The sequence below is a fragment of the Oncorhynchus gorbuscha genome, linkage group LG09, assembly GCF_021184085.1.
Source record: "Oncorhynchus gorbuscha isolate QuinsamMale2020 ecotype Even-year linkage group LG09, OgorEven_v1.0, whole genome shotgun sequence".
In the NCBI taxonomy this organism is placed as follows: domain Eukaryota; kingdom Metazoa; phylum Chordata; class Actinopteri; order Salmoniformes; family Salmonidae; genus Oncorhynchus; species Oncorhynchus gorbuscha.
Window position 1 is genome coordinate 26,302,838 of NC_060181.1, and position 25,603 is coordinate 26,328,440.

General features: G+C 42.5%; 1 protein-coding gene and 1 long non-coding RNA gene across 4 annotated transcripts; one reads left to right on the forward strand and one right to left on the reverse strand.

Moving 5' to 3' along the window:
• Positions 1–2,432: 2,432 nt before the first annotated feature.
• LOC124043329 lies at positions 2,433–9,318 on the reverse strand. The gene is made up of 6 exons (XR_006840299.1): positions 9,219–9,318; positions 8,739–8,818; positions 8,458–8,555; positions 8,167–8,235; positions 2,983–3,142; positions 2,433–2,795 (listed from the first exon to the last, which is right to left on the reverse strand). It is a non-coding gene; the product is annotated as an uncharacterized LOC124043329 (long non-coding RNA).
• Positions 9,319–9,789: 471 nt separating this feature from the next.
• On the forward strand, positions 9,790–24,550 carry LOC124043330 (serine/threonine-protein phosphatase 1 regulatory subunit 10-like). 3 transcript variants are annotated; one of them, XM_046361838.1, is made up of 18 exons: positions 9,790–9,879; positions 10,061–11,401; positions 11,869–11,936; positions 14,433–14,541; positions 14,726–14,812; positions 15,004–15,191; positions 15,425–15,508; positions 15,618–15,758; positions 16,016–16,124; positions 16,420–16,544; positions 18,026–18,147; positions 18,293–18,632; positions 18,970–19,216; positions 19,324–19,399; positions 19,624–19,860; positions 20,084–20,213; positions 21,717–22,088; positions 22,329–24,550. In XM_046361838.1, exons 4-18 carry the CDS (start codon positions 14,435–14,437, stop codon positions 22,490–22,492), a joined length of 2,529 nt encoding a protein of 842 aa, XP_046217794.1. In that variant the 5' UTR covers positions 9,790–9,879; positions 10,061–11,401; positions 11,869–11,936; positions 14,433–14,434; the 3' UTR covers positions 22,493–24,550. The 3 variants fall into 3 exon arrangements, with proteins under 3 accessions (XP_046217794.1, XP_046217793.1, XP_046217795.1); XM_046361837.1 differs by lacking the exon at positions 11,869–11,936 and having other exon boundaries at positions 10,061–10,357; XM_046361839.1 differs by lacking the exon at positions 11,869–11,936 and having other exon boundaries at positions 10,061–10,357; positions 18,293–18,611.
• Positions 24,551–25,603: the final 1,053 nt, after the last annotated feature.

Consider the following 25,603-nt stretch of genomic DNA (forward strand, 5'->3'; position numbering starts at 1 on the left):
CGGGCAGTCCTTCCCCGGGAGGAAGAGCAGCTCCGTCTTGCCGAGGTTCAGCTTGAGGTGGTGATCCGTCATCCACACTGATATGTCTGCCAGACATGCAGAGATGCGATTCGCCACCTGATCATCAGAAGGGGGAAAAGAGAAGATTAATTGTGAGTCGTCTGCATAGCAATGATAGGAGAGACCATGTGAGGTTATGACAGAGCCAAGTGACTTGGTGTATAGCGAGAATATGATGGTCATTATGGCTAAACAGTTATTTTTGTTTCATTAGACCAGAGGACATTTCTCCAAAAAGTATGATCTTTGTCCCCATGTGCAGTTGCAAACTGTAGTCTGGTATTTTTATGGCAGTTTTTGAGCAGTGGCTTCTTCCTTGCTGAGCGGCCTTTCAGGTTATGTCGATGTAGGACTCGTTTTACTATAGCTATTGATACTTTTGTACCTGTTTCCTCCAGCATCTTCACGGGGTCCTTTGCTGTTGTTCTGGGATTGATTTGTACTTTTTGCACCAAAGTACGTTCATCTCTAGGAGACAGAACGCGTGTCCTTCCTGAGCGGTATGATGGCTGTGTGGTCCCATGATACTTGTGTACTATTGTTTGTACACATGAACGTGGTTTGGAAATTGCTCCCAAGGATGAGCCAGACTTGTGGGGGGTTACATTTTTTTTCAGAGGTCTTGGCTGATTTCCCCATGATGTCAAGCAGAGGCACTGAGTTTGAAGGTAGGCCTTGAAATACATCTACAGGTACACCTCCAATTGACTCAAATTATGTAAATTAGCCTATCAGAAGCTTCTAAAGCCATGACATAATTTGTTGGAATTTTCCAAGCTGTTCAAAGGCACAGTCAACTCAGTGTATGTAAACTTCTGACCCACTGGAATTGTGATACAATCTGTCTGTTAACAATTATTGGAAAAATGACTTGTGTCAGATGTAAGCATTTCACTGGTTGTTTTCAAAGTATGTGACAAATACAATTAGATTTTTAGTTGTAGCCCGTGAAAAGTTTCTGGCATGAATCAGTGATCTGTGACATGTTTTAGCAAAACTCTCCCAAAAGCAATATTGCCATAAACAATATTCTATAACTTTTAGTGCGACCCAAACAAATTCACAGAAATGAGTTGTAGATCTGTCACTCATTGAAAGCAAGTCCAAGAAGCAGTAATATGTTCTGAGCGCTATTTCTATGCTTACGTTTACTTTTATCGTCTTGTTTTTGTACACCATCTGAAAATACAATATTTTTGGTTATGGAAAATATTTCACACTGCGGTTTCGATGGTATAATGATTCTTTACACTATACTTTCTTGTTTTGTCACAAACTGAAATTAGACAAACTATTAGAATTGTAGCAACCAGGTAATGGTGGAGTGATTTCTGCATAGTGGATCTTTAAAACTTGCTCTCCTACTTCCAGAAAGCCCAAATGATATCACAAAAAATAATTTTACCATGATTCCTCTGATAGACTAGGGCCTATGTCAAATGGGCCTTGTTGGTCTTCTTGACTTGAGCCACTTCAGTCTCGTCTGGCTGTATGGTGTGGTACCACCTGTACCAAGGGGTCATGGTGGGGGGAGGAGGGGCCGAGCCAACTGCATAGTGGGAGTTGGAATAGTCCTCTCCTGAAAAGTCCACATGAGGAACCTGGAAGGGTAGCAGCCCTGGAAATATGGACAATATTTATGTACTGTAGGGAACTGCAGTTTCTCTTTTGGTGGCATTGTTGAACCGCTGCACTGGTCACAAAAAAATGTAATTTTTCATTACTGTACTGCTGTAGCATTCTGCTCCTTAGTCACAGAGGCCGAACTTACCATGGTCTCTTGCAGTGCCAATTGCCTGATTGAGTTAATTTTTCTGTTGCTGACTCTCCTGGATAAAAATGTAGAATAACAATATAAATGTGCCACTTTGGTTACCTCAAACCTCACAAAAAGTGTTGGTCTTGAACCAGATGTTACTTTATGCAGAAAGGTTTTCATCACTAAAACACCTATTGGCAGTCTCAGATTCTTGGCTGTGTCAACTGTGTAAATTCATCAAATCAAGGACAACTTATTTTGATGAAACCAGCAAGCATTTAGATAACACTTGCTGAATTCAGCATGGTTGATTCAGGTTAATTCATAGAATTGTATTCACATTACATAAATAGAAACCATCTTACCTGTCCGTGTGGGGTCATACACAACGCCTGTATATGGGCGTATAAAATTTTGCAGCAGCTTCACATTCTGCAGAAAGACAATGGTCCATTGCTTACCAAACATAACATTGAATAGCTTGTGATCGCTGAGATCCTGGTTGAAGACAGCAGAGGTGTATTTGGAGGGCAGGTTGGTCAGGATGATATCTATGAGGGTGCCCATGTTTACAGATTTGGGGTTGTACCTGGTAGGTTCCTTGATCATTTGTATGAGATTGAGGGCATCAAGCTTAGATTGTAGGACGGCCGGAGTGTTAAGCATATCCCAGTTTAGGTCACCTAACAGTACGAACTCGTGTGACTGTCTGGTGGAGAATATAATAATAATATGGAGTTACATAGCCTAACACAGAGCAGACAGCATCATGGTAGACCTCTGAATATCTGTGCACTCTCCAAAAAAGCCTAGACAATAGCTTGGAGAGCTGCCACAAGTCTCAGGCAAGGTTACAGAACCACCGCTGTTACACCTACAATGCAGGTATTGCGTGTCTTCTGAGGGGGAATCCCTCCTTTCTGGTTCCTCCTGTAGTTAGACTACACTGGACTGGTTCCATAGTGCTCTATGTACTCTAGAGATAGGAGAGGTAGACAGACAAAATCAATGATCACATATGGATGGATTAACAGTAATTAATTACACTCCACTGAGCATGCTTTCTAGTGCAGGATCAGGGAGTAGGCTTAGTCTGGGTCCGAGGAACCATCCCTTAAACAGCAGAGTACATAGAAAATACATACAATCTCTAATCTCCATACCTTCGCTCTCAAGGTAGCCCCATGGTCTGTCCTTGTAACAGTTAGTCTCCACTGCCACAGCAGCATCACTGGAGATTTCAGGTTAGGCTGCAGTGCACAGAGAGAGGCTGGACTTCACACTTGGAAACACAGCATGGGTCCAATGCCTGACAGGTAACTTCTTTGGAAGTTAGAAACCAAACAAATAGAGTGACTGTCAGTCAAGTCATCATGTGCAAATACAGTGTACTGTACAGTACACAAGACAATGACGCTGATACATTTGCATAGACTATGGTTTTATGTGAAACATATTACGGGGGTTGCATTGGATGATGTACAGTGAAGATGCAATATGCATACGCAGTACACAAAGTCTGGTATGTAGTTCACTATGTTGCTAGCTAAAGCTGTAACTTCACTGTGTTCATTAACCGACGGTAACGTTAGCTCGGTCACTGTTTCGTGATCTGATAATCTGTGTAACGTATGTGTGCAGCGGAAGTCCGAGCTTTCACTTATCTGACACACTATAGAAAATAATTGTCAAATAACTTATTCTGCCTAAAAGTAAAGGATAGACACGGCATAAAATCCTTCAAATGCCTGGTATGGACGCTGCCATTTTGCCTTTCACAACTGAGGGTTGAAAGGTTACAAGTGAAAGAACAAGTAGCACATGATTTATTGTTGTGCATGGCCAAAGACTCTCCTTTTGGACTTAAATTAATTTATTTTATGATTTTTTGTTATTTATGAATTGTATTATTTTAAATTAAACGCAAGGTTTTGATTGTATCCGCTGGTGTGGCAGGCTACCCGATTTGCATCGCAGCCATTTTGTAGAAATATTATATTCATAATTATTCCCAAATGTGATATTATAACTCAATGCAAGCACTATATTTTGTGAGTTAGAACTGATACTCATTCAACTTTGTTTAGATAAGCAACAATAGACTTGGGATGTGAGGTAAATTGAAAAGATAATGTACAAAACGTGCAGCATAATCTTTCTGTCCTGATGAACAATGAAGGCACAGATAGAACACTCTTTAATTAATGAAGGTGTTCTACAACAGCGCGTCACCAAAAACTAAATGTTGTTACCATGAAAAACCCAGAAAATGCATGCTGGAAGACGCGTATGACGTCAAACGTCACAGGGTATAAATACCAAGGCCCTCCCCTTCCAGTTCATTTCTGGATTTGTTCTGAGGTGAGTAACGTCGAAAGAAATACTGCTAGTTTTTTAACAAAAACGTCTGCGCAATTATTTAATTTAACCATAATCAGAAAGCTATATTAAGATGCAGGCGTGTATGAACACACGAAGAAAATAAGTGAATATCTTAAATGTGTTTTTCAACTCTGTGTGCTCTTTTTTTCAGGTATTTTGTCTGAAAGAGTGGCGGTCGAGGAATTTGAATAACTAATAAAAAACGTTTTCTTCAATTCATTGACATTTCATTACTAGTTTTGCCTCCAGTTTGTTCGTCGGAATAGCTTTATTTTAGCTGTCACAACCCCGCCCAAACATTGTCAGTAGAATGGCCTGTACTGAAGAACTCAGTGACTTTCAACGTGGCACCGTCATAGGATGCCACCTTTCCAACAAGTCAGTAAGTCAAATTTCTGCTCAGCTAGAGCTGCCCAGGTCAACTGTGAGTGCTGTTATTGTGGAGTGGAAACGTCTGGGAGCAACAACTGCTGAGCCTCGAAGTGGTAAGCCACACAAGCTCACAGAACGGGACCGGCAAGTGCTGTAGGGTGAAGATATTGTCTGTCCTCTGTTGCAACACACTACAGAGTTCCAAACTGCCTCTGAAAGCAACGTCAGCACGAATGTTTGTTGGGAGCTTAATGAAATGGGTTTCCATGGCCAAACAGCCGCACACAAGCCTAAGATCACCATGCGCAATGCCAAACGTCTGCTGGAGTGGTGTAAGCCAGATAGACGGGGACTTTGAGGACTACAAACAGGTTATGGAAACACTGGGGGAGACCCTGGTCCACAAGGTCAAAGAGTGACCTACCTATTGCAGAACCGGGGCTCTATTGGCACTCTATTCCCTGTACTGCACCATTTCTCACCAGAGAACTATGGGCCCTGGTCAAATGTACTGCACTATGTAGGGAATAGGGTACCATTTTGAACAGATCCAGGAGGAAAGAGAAATGTAATGCAAAATAACCTACCACTGAAGCTGGCTATGTCATTAGCTCAGTGCATCTCGATAGTCTAAAGTGGCTTTGTTTCCTTGTTGCACCTGATCGTTCAACACTTATTTGAATAAGCATCATGGCTTAAGTCTCTCCCAAAGCAGTTTATTTGAAGAAAGGTGTGGCGAGGAAGCCACGTTAAGAGTATTGAGAATACACCCCTGGTGTACTGCAGTATCGGCCCATGAGATGCATATATTTTCTTGAGTCCAATTTTCCACCTTGGCCCCCTCCACAACTGTATATCTGAAAAGATAGGGTGTGATTTGGAATTCAAAATTTGACTGGACAAGTGGGCATGTCTCACCCAGGTGACAATGGGACAGAAATAGCAACATGCTGAAGTATTTCTATTATAGAGGAAATGGCAATACATTACCAGTGGATCCACACATGTAGAAACCAAGCTCTTATTACCTGGGAATAAACATGTTGACACCTGTATGATCATAGAATTTACTAAAGACAAAAAGGAAATTAAATAAATGGATTTTGCAATGTCTTTATTGTACAACTTGTCTCTGAATACAACTGAGCAGATTAGACAGATTTATCTCATCAATGATCCATATGGTAAGTAGCATGTTCTGTACATGAGCTGATAATTCACTTATCAGTCATCCTGTTGCTTAGTCACTTTACCTCTACCAATATATATAAATACACACATATATCTGAGTGGCACAGCGGTCTAAGGCACTGCATCCCAGTGCTAGAGGTGTCACTACAGACCCTGGTTCGATTCCAAGCTGTATTACAACTAGCTGTGATTGGGAGTCCCATAGGGCAACGCACAATTGGTCCAGCGGGGTTTTCCGGGGTAGGCTGTCACTGTAAATAAACATTTGTTCTTAACTGACTTGCCTAATTAAGGGTTAAATAAAAAATATATTCAATTACCTTGTACCTCTGCATATTGACTCGGTACTGGTACCCCGTGGATATAGCAAAGTTATTGTTACAGTTATTCCTTGTTATTTTTCTGCATTGTTGCGAAGGGGCCTGTAAGTAGTCTACCTATTGTCTGCGAAGCATGTGAGGAAAATTTATTTGATTTTAAGTTGTAGCCTGTGAGAAGAGGCTGGAATGAATCAGTGATGCTTTATCAAAATTGCAACGGCTATCCTCCCACACTCCCAAAAGCAATTTTAAAAAACTATGTTGCCATGAAAACAAACAAATAAAACACAATATTCTTGTTTTAAATCTGCGATATTGTGCGATATTTCTGTGCTTAAGATTCATTTTTGTATCTTTTACTTTCATTTTTGTACACCAGCTTCAAACAGCTGAAAATACAATATTTTTGGTTAAGGAAAATATATTTCACAGCAGTTGTTTAATCACAAACTGAAATTAGACAAACTATTAGAATTCTAGCAACCAGGAAATGGCAGTGCGTTTATGCATAGGGCTCTACTACTTCCAGAAAGCCTAAATAAAAAAATAATTTCACCATGATTCCTCTGATATGCCCTAGTCTATGTCAAATAGGTCTTGTGGGTCTTCTAGACTTTAGCCACTTCAGTCTCGTCTGGCTGCATGGTATTGTACCACCTATACTAAGGGGTCATGGAGGGGTTGAGCCAACTGCGTCATGGGAGTTGGAATAGTCCGCCCCTGAGAAGTCCACAGCGATCGGATGAAGAGCATGCATTTTGTTTTACTTGCATTTAAGAGCAGTTGGAGGCCACGGAAGGAGTGTTGTATGGCATTGAAGCTTGTTTCGAGGTTTGTTAACACAGTGTCCAAAGAAGGACCAAATGTATACAGAATGGTGTCGTCTGCGTAGAGGTGGATCAGACCAGATAATCTTGTTTTTCATGGTCTGAGAGTCATTAGGTGCCTTTTGGCAAACTCCAAGCGGGCAGTCATGTGCATTTTACTGAGGAGTGGCTCCTATCTATCCACTCTACTATTAATCCCTGATTGGTGGAGTGCTGCAGAGATGGTTGTCCTTCTGGAAAGTTCTATCTCCACAGAGGAACTCTGTCAGAGTGACCATCGGCCTCTTAAGCCACCTCCCTGACCAAGGCCCTTCTCCTCCGATTGCTCAGTTTGGCCGGCCCGGCCTCATGGCTTGGTTTTTGCTCTGTCAACTGTGGGACCTCATAGACAGGTGGGTGCCTTGCCAAATCATATCCAATCAATTGAAATGATCACAGGAACTCCAATCAAGTTGTTGAAACATCTCAAGGATGATCAATTGAAACAGGATGCACCTGTGCTCAATTTCAAGTCGCATTGCAAAGGGTCTGAATACTTATGTAATTAAGGTATCAGTTATTTCTTAATACATTTGCAGATTTAAAAAAAAAACTGTTTTTGCTTTGTCATTATGGTGTATTTGTGTGTAGATTGCTGAGAATTTTAAAATAGTTTTTAATCCATTTAGAATATGGCTGTAACATAAAATGTGGAACAAGTCAACGGGTATGAATACTTTCTGTAGATACTGTATCTTACCTGTCCGTGTGGGGTCATACACAATGCCTGTATATGGACTGATATACTGTTGCAGCAGCTTCACATTTTGCAGAAAGACAATGGTCCATTGGTTTAAAAAAAATGTTTTTATACCTTTATTTAACTAGGCAAGTCAGTTAAGAACAAATTCTTATTTTCAATGACGGCCTAGGAACAGTGGGTTAACTGCCTGTTCAGGGGCAGAACGACAGATTTTGTACCTCGTCAGCTCGGGGATTTGATCTTGCAACCTTTCAGTTACTAGTCCAATGCTCTAACCACTAGGCTACCCTGCCGCTCCCCAAACATAACATTGAATAGCTTGTTAAAATCAACCTCACAAAATCAAAGGAAATGCCATCTAATTTTCCATCTCTCATAATGTGTGTGTGTGTGTGTGTGTGTGTGTGTGTGTGTGTGTGTGTGTGTGTGTGTGTGTGTGTGTGTGTGTGTGTGTGTGTGTGTGTGTGTGTGTGTGTGTGTGTGTATTCCATAAGTCAATGTGAGAAACCAAACCTGATAGTGGATGATGACTTTGGGGTTTCGACAAATTGGATGGGGGTTCCCAAATATCTTGTCTCATCTCTGATCAAAACAAAACAGAAATAGTGATTAGAGGTTGCAGTCACATCTGTCTGAGAATATAATAACAATAATAATAATATGGCGTTACATAGCCTAATACAAAGCAGACCGCATCATGGTAGACATCCTCTTATCATCTGTGCACTCCCCAAAGCCTAAACAATAGCTCAGAGAGTATCCAGGTTTCAGGCAAGATTACAAAACCATCTCCGTTACACTTACAATGTAGGTTGTGTGTGTCTTCTGAAGGGGGGATCCCTCCTTTGTGGTTCCTCCTGTAGTCAGACCACACTGGACTTGTCCATAGCGCTCTATGTACTCTAGCGATAGGAGATGTAGTCAATGGTCACAGATATGGATGGATTAACAGTATTTAAATTACACTCCATTGAGCATGCTTTTTAGTGCAGGAACCAGGAGTAGGCTTAATCTGGTTCCGAGGAACCATCCCTTAGAAAATACAGCAGAGTGCAGAGTAGAAATTCAAACTCTAATCTCCATACCTTTGCTGTCGGTGGCAAGAGCCTCCACTGCATCACTGGGGGTATCAGGCTGCAGTGCACAGACAGGCTGGACTGCACACCTGGAAACACAGTGACTGTCAGTTATTTTTTTTTTTACCTAACCTTAATTTAACTCTGCCAGTCAAGTGTGAAATTTGCAAATACAGTGTACTGTACACAAGACAATGATGCTGATACATTTTCATAGACTATGGTTCTATGTGAAACATATTACTGGGGTTGCATTGGATGATGTACAGTGAAGATAAAATATGCACAATGTATTAAGTAAGGTACTGGTATGTATTTAGGTATGTTGCTAGCTAGCTAACTCTAACTTCACTAGCTGTACCTGGCTAGTGTTTAACAGCCGACGGTAACGCGTTACTTTAGCTCGGTCACTGTTTCGTGATATGTGTATGCAGCAGACGTCAAAGCTTTTGCTTATCTGATGTACTATAGACAATAATTGTCAAATACCAGATTATGCAGAATATTCTGTGAAGTAAAGCGGACACACGGCATAAAATCCTTACAATACTTGGTATGGACGCTGCCATTTTGCCTTTAACAACTAAGGGTTGAAAGGTTACAGGTGAAATGGCAAGTAGCACATTTATTTTTGTGCATGGTCAAAGACTTTCCATTTGGACTCCAATTAATTTATCTTATGAATTTGAGTTAATTATTCATTTAATCATGTTAAATTAAACGGCAAGGTGTTGATAGTGTCCGAGGGTGTGGCAGGCAGCATGCTCGAGTGCATCGCAGCCATTTTGTAAAAATATTACAATCGAATTTATACCCAAATGTGATATTATAACTCAATACAAGCACCATATTTTGTGAGTTAGCACTGGTACTCATTACAATTTGTTTAGATAAGCAACAATAGACTTGGGATGTGAGGTAAATTGAAAAGAGAATGTAGAAAACGTGCAGCGCCATCTTTCTATCCTTGAAGGCACGTACAGAAACAATGATGAAGGTCGTTTTATAACAGCTCGTCGCCAAAACTCCATTTTGTTACCATGAAAAACCCATAAAGTGCATGCACGAAAACGCGTATGACGTCAAAAACGTCACAGGGTATAAATTCCAAGCCCCTCCCCTTCCAGTTCATTCTTGGATTTGTTCTGAGGTGAGTAACGTCGAAAGAAATACTGCTAGTTTTGGAACAAAAACGACTGCGCAATTATTTATTTTAATCATCATAACAAAGCTATTTTAAGATTAAGGTGTGTATGAACACACGAAGAAAACAAGTGAATGTATCTTAAATGTATTTTTCGTTTTGTTTGCTCTTTTTTTTTCCCCTTCAGGTATTTTGAAGGAAGAGTGGCCGTCGAGGACTTTGAACATTTATTCAAAAAATAACATTTTTTTCTTCAAGTAATGGACATTTGATTACTATTTTTGCCTCCAGTTTGTTCCAGAGGGAAAAGCTAGTTTTTAGCTGCCACAACCCCGCCCATAAACCAGTTTGTTCCAGCCATAGATTGTTAACGTTATAAAAACATGACGGTTAACGATATAAAACTGATGTAACAAGAGATCTGTTGCTGTAAAGCACAATATACAGTAGTAATATAGCTACTCGAGACGCTGAAGTATTTATAGTAAGTGTTTATTTTCAAAGCAATCTGAACCTAAATTCACGAAATTATTAATTGTTTAGTCGTAGTTTAAATGTAAAGTGTGCTAGTTGTTCTCCGTACGTGGTTAGCTAATCTTTTGTAGTTCAAATGCAGCGAAGGCTAATGATTATAGTTTATGAGCTCACACAGGAAAGTGCAGAGTGGAAACGCTCCGGTTCTTTGTGTGTGAGACTGAAACAAATCAACTAACACATGTTTTAAGTTAATCATAAGCAATCTACTCATAAAGATTGCCGTAGGAAATATTTTTTTTGCCTATGAATCTGGATGTTTTTTAAATCTACTAAATAGGGGAGAGATCCTTGGAATTTACACCTACCGCAATCTATACATAAAGATTGCTTAGATTGAGGATTACGGACTTTTGGTAGTTTGCGACACTTAACGTTGTATCGTCGATCTAGTTAGAGCAGGACATACATTCCCCAGGTGTACGATATGTATACGGCAATCTAAGGATAAAGATTGCCTTATTGAAATGCGCAAGGGAGGGAAACGTATTACAAAAGGCAGAACGATGGTGTCGGAATTACATCAAAATGGCGGGCTTGTTGTCGTTTGTCCTTGCAGAACATGCAGCCATAATGGCTACTGTGTTTATGTGGAGCGACAGTCATGTGTTTGGCTTCCCAGAATAGCCGAACGACTTTCTTCTCGCGGTGTCCTTATCGCATGTGTAGCCGTTACAGCTATAGATACCTTCTCGTTTTTTGTCAATTGTAAATTATTCTCCGGACGTGCAAATGTGATAGTATGCTAGCTGTGTTGTGGCCGGGTTAGCTGGCATACATTGTTCTTTATGTTCTCGAGGCTGTTGCAGTCACGAAGCAGTTAACAAAAGAGGGCAGGGCCTAGATGGATTGTCCGTGTATAACGGGTTAGTTTCCCCCCTTTAACGGCGAACTGAACTCGGTCATTGAACGGGATCTTTATTCTGGTGGTATGGTAGGGCGTGCATTGCAATGACATGCCATTTGTCATAAAGGGCTCCCAGCTGCTAAAGTGGTGCGTTTGTAAGGCATATACAGTTTCAGTAATTTGATTATCTACAGGCTTTCCCTCCATTATTTTCTATTTGTGACAAGTCATTTATTTTAGGAATATCTACTTGGCATAGGCTACAAACAGCAGTAACATTGACCCCATAGGACAAAAGTCTTTATTTTATATAGTAATGATTGTCAACCAGGGTTAAAACTAATATTATGTCAACAAAAATTGCTTGTTATTTAATGGCAGGGGTTTGAGCAAGTGACAAGTATTTGTTACGTTGTAGCTAAATGATAACATTGGATATCCCCTTTTCAACTGCATTGCTATATATTTGAGTAAATACAGCAAAGCAATTGTGTGTGTGTGTGTATGAATATTAATTTACTTGACTTCTCCCCCATTGAATTATTCTTTACTAGGCTGTCTTATCAATAACTTCATTCTATTGACTGCGTGTGTAACAGTTGTGACATTTTCAGGGGTTGTGTGTTATTTCCCGTGTTGTGGAGTTCTGAGACTATATAAAACATCTACTACAGTTAATCGGGTAAGACCAAACTGATTTCCTCACATGGCATTTCAAAATGAAATACTTGGATATTATCCAAGCAATACCTGGATACAGTAATTCAAAGTATATAATGAATAGTGATAACCATATTATAATGACTTAAAATATTAACATGATAAGGTTTCAGTTATGCACTAAACAATGAGGAGAATGCATGCAGAAGTCCCGTCCCTGCTGTTAGTGTTATGATTTACGCATAGTTTGAGCAAGGCTAAGTAAAAATTATATTTCTATTTTACTGTATTGATTTAATAGGTTAGTGGAGATTTGACTTATTTTTTTTATACGTAAAGGATCCATCTATAGTCACTGGATCCTCAACTGAGGTTGATCTACTAGTGTTCTCTTTTTATATGGCACAGTAATATGACGTCTGTATTTTCCGTTAACTATTCTTGTTTTAACCACCCACCTGTACTTGAGCCAATCTCCTGCTCAGCTTAAGTATACATTTCAAATATATTCATAGCCAAATTAAATTACTTTCTTTTGGTGAATTTGACATTTTTTAATATATTTGTATACATTTGCTTTGATACATGTATTCATTAATTAGTACTTTGAAATGTGTGGATTTCTTTTGTCTACATTTGCATGGAGGTGTAGTGCTTGTTGTACATTTGATACAATTTGTAATTCCTTGTACTAAGCTATAGGTGGCAGTAAATGCTAAAACATTCATCCACTGCTCCATGGGGGGAGACCATTGAACCAAGGGGGTTGTCATTGGTTATGCTTCAGATGAAACATTCCCTTTATTTTAATGTTAATCATAGGCAATTAACATAGTCCTGTACACTTTAAGGGATGTATGTGCGAGGTCAACCACTTACAAAACCAATACTTACAATATCAATTCAAATAACTTCAATATTACTTTCAAAAATAATTATTTATACTTACAAACACACACAAAGTTAAATATGTTCCTTAGATAACTGAAATTAATAGTACTATGCATTTCTTAGAATAGGCTTCTTCTGCGCTCTGTTCAACCAACTATTCCTTGGAGTTCCCGTGCTACCTGAGACTACTGGTAAAGTGACTGCACCCTTCTCTATCAGTGAAGGAGCTGGTCAGTCATTCCAACCACCAGTTTAGTGCACCGCAAGGCTGAAACAATACCTGTAGACTTTCAGTTTGAGGGCCTTCCTTGTGTTTGTGCTTCAGTGGTTAGCTTCCAATATGTGTCTTATTAGTAAAGGGAGAAGCTACTCATGTTATTTTCCACCCACACAACGTAGACTAGCATCCTCTGTTACTAGAACATCATCAGTACCATATTCTAGCTTCTACAGCTCTCGTCACCATTGACATTCAATAGGTAATTTCTCTGAGACTAAAACAGTACAAATGGCAGGTTGACAAGGCTGCTCCTCAGCCCAATGACTCATTTCCCCTCCACTGTAGCTTGTAGGTTTACTGCTTGTTTCCTCATATCCAAGCCTAATCACTCATCTGTTTTTAATTTGCACTTACCATGAACTTGTTTATGTTGTACATATTATGAAGGCAATCATGAGTGGAAGGTTTTGTTGAAACCTCTTTTGTAATGTTTTAATAATCTGAATAAAGCATAGCTACTTGAATGTATTGCGCCGGCCTTGGGGGAAGTCCACATGAACCTATTCTAAACTACAGCCCAACCTGTCATTTTCCCATAATGTGTGGTGTTGAACTGACTCCTTGCATATTTTCTCTCTCTCTGTTCTATTGAATTACTGACATAGAAAATGAACTAGCAGCATGGCCTATAAGCAGTCTTTGTATTAGCCTCTACCCTGCTGTCTTAGGGGAATCCTCCCGGAGCTGCTGGGAGAGCGGACAGTAGGCCCTGTCAGTCATTACCTCTTCTCCCTCAGCTATGGGAATAACCCCACAGAACAGACCAATCCATCCCTCTGGAAAAAATTAAATGCACATTTTTTTAAAGAATGAGGCAACGCATCAGTGAGTCATGGTGTTCACTAGTACATAATTTGGAATGCGAAGGCAGCACCTTGGCTGGGGGGTTAGTTGGGACTGTCACTGCCCCCCTTTTCCTTGTTTTCACAGATTTCAGTGTAGCTGAAGATCTAGCAATGTGGGTATTTTTGACGTAGACCTCGGCCCACTGTGATGTTGCTCTTGGATTTGTAGCTAGAAGGAAACAGTACAAACTGCAGTATGGATTTCAGCCTTGGTCGGTCGTGTGGTAGAGTGAAGTTTGAAGATGGCTTATGGTTTAGTACCTAGGTTGAATTGTCTGTAAGCCGTTACTTTTTGCAGGATTTAGAGATGTACGGATGGTGTCAGTTCCAAGGATCCCTCCCAAAACAAAGTCAAATCTGACATGCCTGGATGCAGTTCAGTGCAAACATCACTTTAGCAGCACATTGAAAAATATAATAACAATAACTGTTTAGTAAGCGCCAGAGTTATACGATTTGATGATATCCTGTAAAGTATGTTTGTCTCTTCCTCTCTGAGCAGAGATGGCGGTGGGCCCGGTGGACCCCAGGGAGGTCCTGAAGGGAGTAGAGAACCTGCTGGGGAAAGATGGAGAGCTCCGCAGCCTGGAGGGTGTCCCCAAAGTTTTCAGGTAATTAACATACTGCCATTTTTTTACTTTTATGATGTGCTTTCGAACTTGTATAACATTTTTCCAGCTTTTACTGTTTAGTGTTTTTCATTAATTATTTTTACATTATTTTGAGTTGCCAGTGTAGACCGTAATGGTAGCATTCTTGTTCTGACCATGGGTTTTCTTGGTCTTTTCTCCACAGTCTCATGAAGGGCTCTCACAAGATGGTGAGCAGGTGTATGTACCTGAATATCCTACTGCAGACCAAGTCCCATGACATTCTCAACCGGTAAGATCTACTCCCATTTTTATGTCATTACTGTTTAGTAACTTGTTTAGTAACTTCACTAGGGAGTTTTCTGCCACTGCTACTGCTTGTTCTTTGGGGGGTTGGGGGTCTAGGCCGGATTACTGTAAAGCACTTTGTGAAAATGGGCCATTTAGATTAAATTTGATTGACTTTTCCATCCCTTCATCCAGGTTTATCCGAGTGGGAGGCTACAAGCTGCTGAACGCGTGGCTGACCTACTCCAAGACTAGCAACAACACCCCCCTGTTACAGCTCATCCTGCTAACGCTGCAGAAACTGCCCCTCACTGTAGACCACCTGAAACAGAACAACACTGCCAAGCTGGTCAAGCAGCTCAGCAAGACTGGAGAGACTGAGGGTATGTTTTTAAACAACTTTCATTTCTCTTGCGTGCCACCCTCTTCAATACACTGAGCTGACTAAATAGACCTCTATGAGGAAATAGTTTACCATTTTATTTGTGACTCACTTTTTCACAAACCAAGAGTTTATGATACAGTTCCTAGTGGTGGTATCTGTGCATTAGATGTACATTTTTTTACTGATCTTGTCTGAGGTTGATTTGCAACTAATGTTGTCTCTGTCTCTCAGAGCTGAGGAAGCTGTCTGCTGGGCTGGTGGATGGCTGGATGGCTACCATTCGCTCCCAGAGTGTCTCCGCCACCTCTCCTGCAGGTAACGACTACTCTCCTATCCCTCGTTCCCTCATTTTCACTTTCTTCCTCTCGTTAACTCTCCGCTCCCCTGTAATCTCAGTTTATATAACACCCTCTTTCTCTCTCAGATAAGAAACGGAAGAAGGAGGAGGGGAAAGTGCCAGTCCGAGAGGTGAAGGCAGCTGATGGAGGGAAGGCAGCGGAGGAGGAGAGGAAGAGGGAGAAGCCCAAAGCTCACGCTCCCAGCCATGCTAAGATCCGCTCCATAGGTAGACTACGCTCCCTTCACCGCCATCTTGTCAAACTATACGCACACCCTGTCCTCCGTTTATCACAAAGTTTAATTGACAAAATATGATTCTGTGTATAAGGTTGTCCTTCCATAAAAGACAGGCAACAGTAATATGCAAATGAAGAAGTCATTGTGTTTCTGGCTGTAGGGATGAAGCTCCTGCTTTTGCAAAAGTGCTGGATGTTGGACTATATAATATCCTGATCTGACCCTGTCCTGTTTGTTGTTGTCCAGGCCTGGAGATGGATGCTCCCTCCCCTGTCCCAGTCAAGAAGCCCCCCGTGGCCCTCCAGCTGGGAGACAAGTACAACATCAAACCATCCCAAGTCCTCAAGAGACCCAGGTAACAGTAATAACAGCTTTGTTCATATTGTGTATATTCATCGTCCTTCTGCGTTTTACCAGGCAATAACAGGATAAAAAAATTGCCTAACCAAAACATAAAACACTGCTCAGTGCTTCCCCCTAGGTAGTTAATGAGAGTATTGACCAAACCTCTCTTTGGCAAATGTATTTGCCATTTGTAATGAATATATTGGAACTATTACTCACTGAACCTCTCCCATGTATCTCTCTCTACCAGTTTGGGTCCTATGGAGTCAAATTTAACATGTTTCTCTTGTCTTTCTCTCTACCAGTTTTGGTCCTCTGGACCCTCCCCCTGTGGAGAAGAAGTATAAACCCCTCAACACCACTCCTAACCACACCAAGGAGATCAAGGTGAAGATCATCCCGGCACAACGTAAGACCTCAACAGAAATCGGTATGTACTTATGGACCCCTTTACAGTGCAGATTAGACCTAACCCTCAGTAGACCTAACCCCTCAACATGGAGAAGATTAGACCTCAACATGGAGAAGATTAGACCTCAACATGGAGAAGATTAGACCTAACCATTCAACATGGAGAAGATTAGACCTAACCCCTCAACATGGAGAAGATTAGACCTAACCCCTCAACATGGAGAAGATTAGACCTAACCCCTCAACATGGAGAAGATTAGACCTAACCATTCAACATGGAGAAGATTAGACCTAACCCCTCAACATGGAGAAGATTAGACCTAACCCCTCAACATGGAGAAGATTAGACCTAACCCCTCAACATGGAGAAGATTAGACCTAACCCCTCAACATGGAGAAGATTAGACCTAACCCCTCAACATGGAGAAGATTAGACCTAACCCAACATCAACATGGAGAAGATTAGACCTAACCCCTCAACATGGAGAAGATTAGACCTAACCCCAACATCAACATGGAGAAGATTAGACCTAACCCCTCAACATGGAGAAGATTAGACCTAACCCTCAACATGGAGAAGATTAGACCTAACCAACATGGAGAAGATTAGACCAACATGGAGAAGATTAGACCTAACCCCTCAACATGGAGAAGATTAGACCTAACCCCTCAACATGGAGAAGATTAGACCTAACCCCTCAACATGGAGAAGATTAGACCTAACCCCTCAACATGGAGAAGATTAGACCTAACCCCTAAACATGGAGAAGATTAGACCTAACCCCTCAACATGGAGAAGATTAGACCTAACCCCTCAACATGGAGAAGATTAGACCTAACCCCTCAACATGGAGAAGATTAGACCTAACCTCTCAACATAAAGATTAGACCTAACCCCTCAACATAAAGATTAGACCTAACCCCTCAACATGGAGAATATATCAACATGGAGAAGATTGAGGAGAAGATTAGACCTAACAATTCTCAACATAAAGATTTGACATTTTAGACAACCCCTAAACATGGGAAGATTAGACCTAACCCCTCAACATGGAGAAGATTAGAAATTCTCAACATAAAGATTATCCTCAAGTACTTGTCAACATGGAGAATATATCAGAGAACTTTTCATTTCAGGGAGTTGCGTGATTTGTTTAAGTACTTGTCTTCTTTTTGGAATTTGTTTACTTCCTGAGTTGACTGGATTGAAATTGAATTGACCTCCTCAACCCTGGTAGATACCCACACACTGCTGTAAATGTTCCACTACTGGAAGGTCTTCAAGACTGAAACATTGCAGTAAACTAAGAGAGCATACAAACTGTTTCAGAGCATAAACAAACATTTGTTTCTTTCACATGACATGTTGTTTTGCACCCTACCCCTGAGAAAATAGCGTGATGTGTGTAGTACACACTTTGAAACCCATCTCCCCCTCAACAGAACCTGCAGTATTTTGACTGTTAGTGACATGACTAAGGTACCCTCCTCTCTCTGCAGCCCTTGAGGGTACAGGCTTCCTGGATGCCCTAAACTCCGCCCCTGTTTCTCTCATCAAGATCAAGAAGAAGAAAGGAAGGGAAGGGAGAGACCCCAAAGCTGTCTCTCCCACGTCAAACAAGGTAAACACACAACTTCCTGACCAGACAGACAGCACAGACTACTCTCTCTGCTATTCTGACTCTACACCTGAATCTTTGGGAAGGCCGTGCAAATGGAATTGAGTATTCACCCATCTCTCTCTCTTTACATCCCTCCTCCTCTCAGCCGTGTCCATTCGAGGGTAAACCTCACTATCCTTCACCTCAGGGTGGCACCAAGCCCTCTTCCCCAGAGACCCAGGTGGCCTCCACCACCCCTCCCCACGAGGTCCCAGTAGACCTGGAGCAACCCGGCACGCCCGTGCCCGCCGACGACCCAGAGGCCATGGACACGGGCAGCGAGAAGCCCAGCGCCCTGGCTGAACCCCGCGGCGAAGAGGAGGGTCAGCTGACCAAGAAGGGCAAGAAGAAGAAGAGTGTGCGCTGGGCCGAGGAGGAGCAGCTCACACAGTACTTCTACTTCGACCTGGACGAGACCGAGAGAGGTGAGAGAACAAAAACTAACGGTAACTTCAATTCAATTTTTTCGGTCGGTGTTGTGTGTAATTGCACGTTAAACTGTGGTTGTATAGTCAAACTAGATAGCCAACAGCCCAATAAAGACATGCTCAACACTTTACATTTGACTTTTCTGTTAAATTTAGTCTTTTGGCAGGGATGTGAACCCCCCCTGCTTTCCTGTCATTTATCTTCGAAAAATACCTAAATACATATTCCCTTGTCAAAATCCAGCTTTTTCTGCTTTTCTATCTTGTCGTGATCACATCCCTGTTGTGTGCCATGGCTAACCTTGTCATTCTGCACCTCTCCCCTTCCTCCTGTTCCTTCTATCCCCCTCTCCAGTCAACGTCAACAAGGTCAAGGACTTTGGCGAGGCGGCGAAGCGCGAGATGATGATGGACCGCCACACGTTTGAGATGGCGAGGCGCCTGTCCCACGACTCCATGGAGGAGCGCGTCCCCTGGAGCCCCCCGAGGCCCCTGGCCCTCACCGGCCCCCTGGTCAACGCTGGTGCCAATAGCACAGAGAGACTCACACAGAGGGACCGCGAGACGGGCATCCTGCAGGAGATCTTCCTCACCAAGGAGAGGTACGGATTCACACACATCTTGGATCTCTATAGCCTAGTGGGTTACCAGGTGCTCAAAATGCCTCACATTCTATTGCGGAAACTCACCTTCTGTTTCTTCTCCTCAGTGTTCCTGACAGCCCCCATGAACCAGAGCCTGAGGCCTACGAACCCATGCCTCCACGCCTCATACCCCTGGACGAGGTGGGATATACCCTTTTCTGTCAATCACTTTGGTGCCGTTTGAAAGATGTGTTCAACTAAAATGAATGAACAACCAAACGTTTTGAACATAAAATAGGAAACATTACAAGTGTAATCAGTTTTGAATCTTGAAAAAAGTGCTAATGTCTTGTAATGCATAAAGACAACGCTCAATGCTCCAAACATCCTCTGTGTCCAGTGAACTAACTCCCTCTCTTCTCCAGGACTCGACCATGGTGGATGACAGCTACATGGAGCCCATGGACACGTCGTCCCAGCCTGGCTCTGGCGTGGGCCCCGGGGGGGTGGAGGGCTCCAAGCTGCCCCCCGTCCTCGCCAACCTCATGGGCAACCTGGGGGCCAACAACCTTTTGAGTAACCTAGGCAACATTGCCCAGGGCACGCCTGGTGCCCCCGCTAACCCCTCCGTCAACGTACAGGAGTTACTCACCTCCATCATGGTAAGTGATATAGCATGAACTAATCCTGTTTTTGTAAACCTGCCATTATGTAATCTCATTGAGAAACTTTATGATTGGAGGATTTCAAGTATTAATGTGTTTACCTTAACTGTTTTAAAACAGACCTTCTGGAACCCCTGGAAAAGCCCTGTAACCAGTGAATCTATGATGTTTATTTGTGTCTGTCATGATTTGGCTTAACCCCTCCCTCCCTCCCCTGTAGGGAGCTAGTGGTGGCCAGTCTACTGAGGACCTGATCAAGCAGCCAGACTTCTCTGAAAAGATCAAACAGCTGCTGGGCTCTCTACAGCAGACCCAGAACCAGGGCCCCCCCACCGGACCCCCGCCCGGAGGTACACACACACACACACACACACACACACACACACACACACACACACACACACACACACACACACACACACACACACACACACACACACACACACACATAAGCACACACAGACCCCCTACACAACACACTATTGATCATAGTCTGTTGCTGGAAAAGGGTATGTGTTATGGCTTTACACCCCCTGCTATATTGTGGATAAAGCGTTACCCGTCTAACAGAACACAGAGGGTGTTCTTTAATGGAAGCCTCTCCAACAAAATCCAGGTACAGTCAGGAATTCCCCAGGGCAGCTGTCTAGGTCCCTTTTTTCAATCTTTACTAACGACATTTGAGTAAAGGCAGTGTGTCTGTGCGGATGACTCAACACTATACACCTCAGCTACTACAGGGACTGAAATGACTGCAACAACGAGCTGCAGTTAGTTTTAGAATGGGTGGCAAGGAATAAGTTTAAATATTTCAAACTAAAAGCATTGTATTTGGGACAAATCATTTACTAAACCTCAACTAAATCTTGTCATGAATAATGTGGTAATTGAGCAAGTTGAGGAGACAACTGCTTGGTGTGTAACACTAGATTGTAAACTGCCATGGTCAAAATATATTGATACAACAGTAGCTAGGATGGGGAGAAGTCTGTCTATAATAAAGCGCTGCTCTGCCTTCTTAACAACACTATCAACAAGGCAGGTCCTGCAGGCCCTAGTTTTGTCGCACCTGGACTACTGTTCAGTCGTGTGGTTAGGTGCCACAAATAGAGACTTGCAATTGGCTCAGAACAAGGAAGTGCAGCTGGCCCTTGGATGTACACAGAGAGCTAACATTAATCATATGCATGTAAATCGCTCGTGGCTCAAAGTGGAGGAGAGATTGACTTCATCACTACTTTTATTTATGAGAGGTATTGACATGTTGAATGCACCGAGCTGTCTGTCTAAACTACTGGCACACAGCTCAGACACCCATGCATACCCCACAAAACATCCCACAAGAGGTCTCGTCACAGTCCAGAACAGACTACGGGAGGCGCACAGTACTACATAGTCATGGCTACATGAAACTCTTTCCACGTCAAGTAACTCACGCCAGCAGTAAAATGAGATGTAAAAAGCAGATAAAAAATACACCTTTTGGAACAGCAGGGACTGTGAAGCAACACAAACACAGGCACAGACACATGCATACAAACACACAATAACAAACGGACTATACACACACGTACACATTGATTTTGTGTTGTAGATATGCCTGAGGGTACACACTTAATACGTTGTGATATCTGTTGTGAATCTACTGTAATGTATAACTGCCTTAATTGTCCTGGACCCCAGGAATAGTAGCTGCTGCCTTGACAACAGCTAATAGGGATCCATAATAAATACACACCTTCCTCTCTCTAGTTCTAACACAAACCAAATATTCTTACATTTCCTCCTACTCTTAACTGTATATCATGATATGCATACTAGAATGGTTGTTAAAGTATGTCTTTCCTCCACAGTGAGCCAGGGCCTGTTGGGCCACGGTCCAGGCATGAACAACATGCCCAACATGGGCATGCCCATGAACGGAGTGGGGTACCCTCCTGCAGGCAAGCCCCTGGGCCCCGGAGGCCCCCATTATAACCATCCTCCGCCCCCACACAACCATGGACCCCCTGGCTTCAACGCCAACCCCCACATGATGGGCCCCCCGCCACCCCAGGTCCATGGAGGAGACAACAGCAACTACTGGGGGGACGACTCGATGAGGGGGGGTCCACACCGGGGCGGAGGGGGCCACTTCCACCGAGGGGGCCGAGGGAGAGGAGGGGAACAGGTGGGCTTCAGAGGGAGAGGACGAGGAGGGCCTAGAGGAGGACACAACATGGGAGGTGAGTTGACTTAGAAAGGGAATGTTCCTTCTACAAATGTTGTTTCTTTTAGACATATAGGGCCAGTCTGAAACACCACCCTGTGTTGCCCATGTAGGACTCTGCCCCACTATCGTGCAATAAAAGTAAAGACGAAGTTGATTCCCATTTGCCATCTTCTAGCCTTGATGCAGTCAGTACAGACGTTTGGTTTGCCTGGTTAGTTGTATACTAACTCTGTTCTTTTCTCTCTCCTCTCAGACATGTCCAAGAGGCCAGTGTGTCGCCACTTCATGATGAAAGGAAACTGCCGTTACGAGAGCAACTGTGCTTTCTACCACCCTGGCGTCAACGGTCCTCCCCTGCCCCCCAACCACCCCGCCCACAACCAGTACAATGACCACGGACCCCAACACGGGCACTAGACCACCAATACACCTCGAACACAAAGACATGACAATACCCTGATACTACCACTAGGTGGCAGAACTCCGAATTCATGAGCTGCTGGTTTAGTTTCACCACTGGAACAGAGAGACAGACAGCCCACCAGGCTAGAAAGAGAGTCAAATGTGACCATCAATGTGAGAGACAGACAAGGCTGTGTCCTGCAGCTTTAACAGCTGCTCTGGTCTGGTAATATCAATGTGATATTTCTGCAGGTCTGTTGAAGAAGCAGTTCCACTACTGTTCTCCTACTGTGTGACTGGGACTTTGATATGAAGGCTCACCTGTAGCAGAGGAAGATACTGAATATAGAGGGCAGAATCAGACATTTATCTACTACTTCCTCTTTCTCTCTCCCCACACCAACCCAATATATCCCCCAAGAAATTATCGACTTCATACGTCCATTTTTGTTTGCCCTGCTCGCTCAAACTCCCTTGATCAGGGACAGAGGACATTGCTTGTACACCAGAATACACAGACGCTCATGCCCTGGCTTTGTAAAAGTATAGGTACTGCTATAGCTGTGAGATGATCATTTAGTATGTTTGTTTAAATGTTTTATTGTGATCATTTTTTAACACAGTTGCTTCAGGTTGATGAAGATGTACAGTAACCAGACACTATGACCACTATGACTTATGGTTGCGGTCTGTCACTTTCCCATATAGCCTATCAGCCAGCCTTGTCTAATGCACTTGTCTCTACATGTTTGTCTGCTACTTCAATCAGCACTGAGCTAAGAGGTCAGCAATGAAGATGGCAAATCAATAGTAACATCTCCAGGATCTCCCCAGTATTGAGTTGGACTTCTTGAAGCTAAATTACTCTAACATCATTCTGTTCTGTAGTTGTGTAGCGTCACTCCTGTCCTGGCTGTGCCTATTGGACCATGTTCCCCTGACAGACAGGATCTTTAGCTAACCGTCAGCTCCAGAATGAGTCTAAGCCCCACCCTCCCTCCTGAATGACAATGTAGCGCTGTGGTCCCCTGAGTTTTCAAACTGTAGTCAGAAAGACGTGGCCAAATTACAATGGTCAGTTCACCATTTTAAAACCTATTTACGGCCAAGTGGCATGCAAGAAAGACATGCCACTTTTTCTACCGTAGGATTTCAACAGAAAACAAGACGATGAATGTGAAGTCGACCAAATAATTGTAACATTGTTTGATGTTGTTTGCCAACTTCCCCATAGGCAAGAGAGTTATCAGTTAGGAAGCACTTTAAGAGGAAAGATGAGGGCCAAATCCAAGTTGTTTCCACCAGGCAGCCTGACTGACAGGACAGGACCCACCACGCTGCTTGTTCTACTACTATCTAGCTCCTGCTCTAGAAAGGCCTGCCTCAAACAGTTCCCCCTCAAGATCAAATGAACGAATGAACAGTATTAAGAAAACGTTTAACTGAAACACCCATAGATAAATGCCTACACACTGAACGAACAAACGTGTTGCATTTTCTGATAGTGAGTACTAAGTGAGTACTAGTGGTCAGCCTATCACAGGCGAGGGGAACGACAGGGAAAAGCATTGCTTGATTTGACTGAGCCTTTTACCTAGAAGAGTACATTATAGTGAATGAAGTTCTAGTCTAATGGAAGCCTCTGTGATTTTTATATTTCAACAACTGTATAACCTGTACCACCAGGAGTATATATCTCTTCCATGTGACAAAAACGATGGTTGGATGCCCTGTGGCAGACACACAGTCCCCTTTTATAGAAGTGCTTCTTCACACACAGGCCTGTAATTAGCTTGTATGGGCTTCAGTGTTCGGTCAGTGTTATGTCCAACGGGGTAAAACTAAGGAATCATTCTCTGGGTCAACTAATTCAAAGTGTTTTCTGTGAAAACTGTGGCCTTCATGTCTCTTGTGGGACTATAATTATGTCAAATGTAGTTTTTGGTTGGATTTATTGCATTTTTATTTTGATATGATACTGATGAGTTGGATCTCTCCAATTAGGTCCAAGTTTTTGTTAAATTCTTGTATCCATTTATTTTGTACATGTATTAATAAATGTCCTAAAATGAATGTATCTGCATTTTCTCTGCTGCTGTACTGTTTGTTGCTACGTGGCTACGTGCCAAACTTTTAATAACCATTTAATCAAGAATCTGCTATTAACAAATCTATCACTGGCTTGGTTTTGTTCTCGCTCTGTTTTTTATTCAACTTTCTCACCCGGACAGTTTCTGGGTGTGTTTCTACAGAAACAGCTAAGTAGTGACATTAATGCAATGCCATTCATTACAGTCGCTGTACTCACAATATGCAGGAGAACTATCGCCTTATGGGTGAGGGTAAACCGAGTTGCAAGCCCAATTTCAGACGCAATGGTTTGGAAAGGATGAAACCGCGTCTGTGCCACCAGAGAGTACAGAAAGTAGAAAGTGTGCAGGCCAGGCGGCAGGCTGTCTGCTGCTAGCACAGTCAGTGTAGTCAGCTTAGTTTCCCCCATTGAGACAGTGTCTGTGCCTCGATCTAGGTCGTGAAAAATATAAACACGATAGTGTTTGCTTTAGCAATCTCACTGAAAATAATTTTGAAAGATACTGTGATAATGCCTCAACTCAAAATAGGACTATTTCATGTTAGATCCCTCGTCCAAGGCAGTCATAGTCAATTAACTAATCACTGATCATAACCTTGATGTGATTGGCCTGACTGAAACAAGGCTAAAGCCTAATGAATTTACTAAATTAAATGAGGCCTCTCCTCCAGTGACCATATCTCCATCCGCATCCCGCAAAAGCAGAAGAGATTCTAAAAATGTTTTGCTGCAAATTTAAATGTATATAAAAACTACAAATATATGTTTTACTCTTGAGTTTCTAGTCATGAAGTCTATGCAGCCTACCCAAGCACTTTATAGCTACTGTTTACAGGCCTCCTGGGCCGTATATGGCGTTCCTTGAATTTCTACCGGACCTTGTAGTCATGGCAGATAATATCATTTTTGGTGACTATCCACATGGAGAAGTTCACAGACCCACTCCAAAAGTCTTTCTGAGCTTTCATTGACTCAGTGGGTTTTGTCCAACGTGTCTCCAGACCTATGCATTGCCACAGTCATACCCAGGATCT

Excerpts from the sequence above, each read along its gene's own strand:
- LOC124043330 (XM_046361838.1), top strand. The coding sequence starts at position 14,435 with ATGGCGGTGGGCCCGGTGGACCCCAGGGAGGTCCTGAAGGGAGTAGAG. Across the intron at positions 14,542-14,725 it reads GGTGTCCCCAAAGTTTTCAG|TCTCATGAAGGGCTCTCACA; the intron begins GTAATTAACATA and ends TTTTCTCCACAG. Across the intron at positions 16,125-16,419 it reads CAAGTCCTCAAGAGACCCAG|TTTTGGTCCTCTGGACCCTC; the intron begins GTAACAGTAATA and ends TCTCTCTACCAG.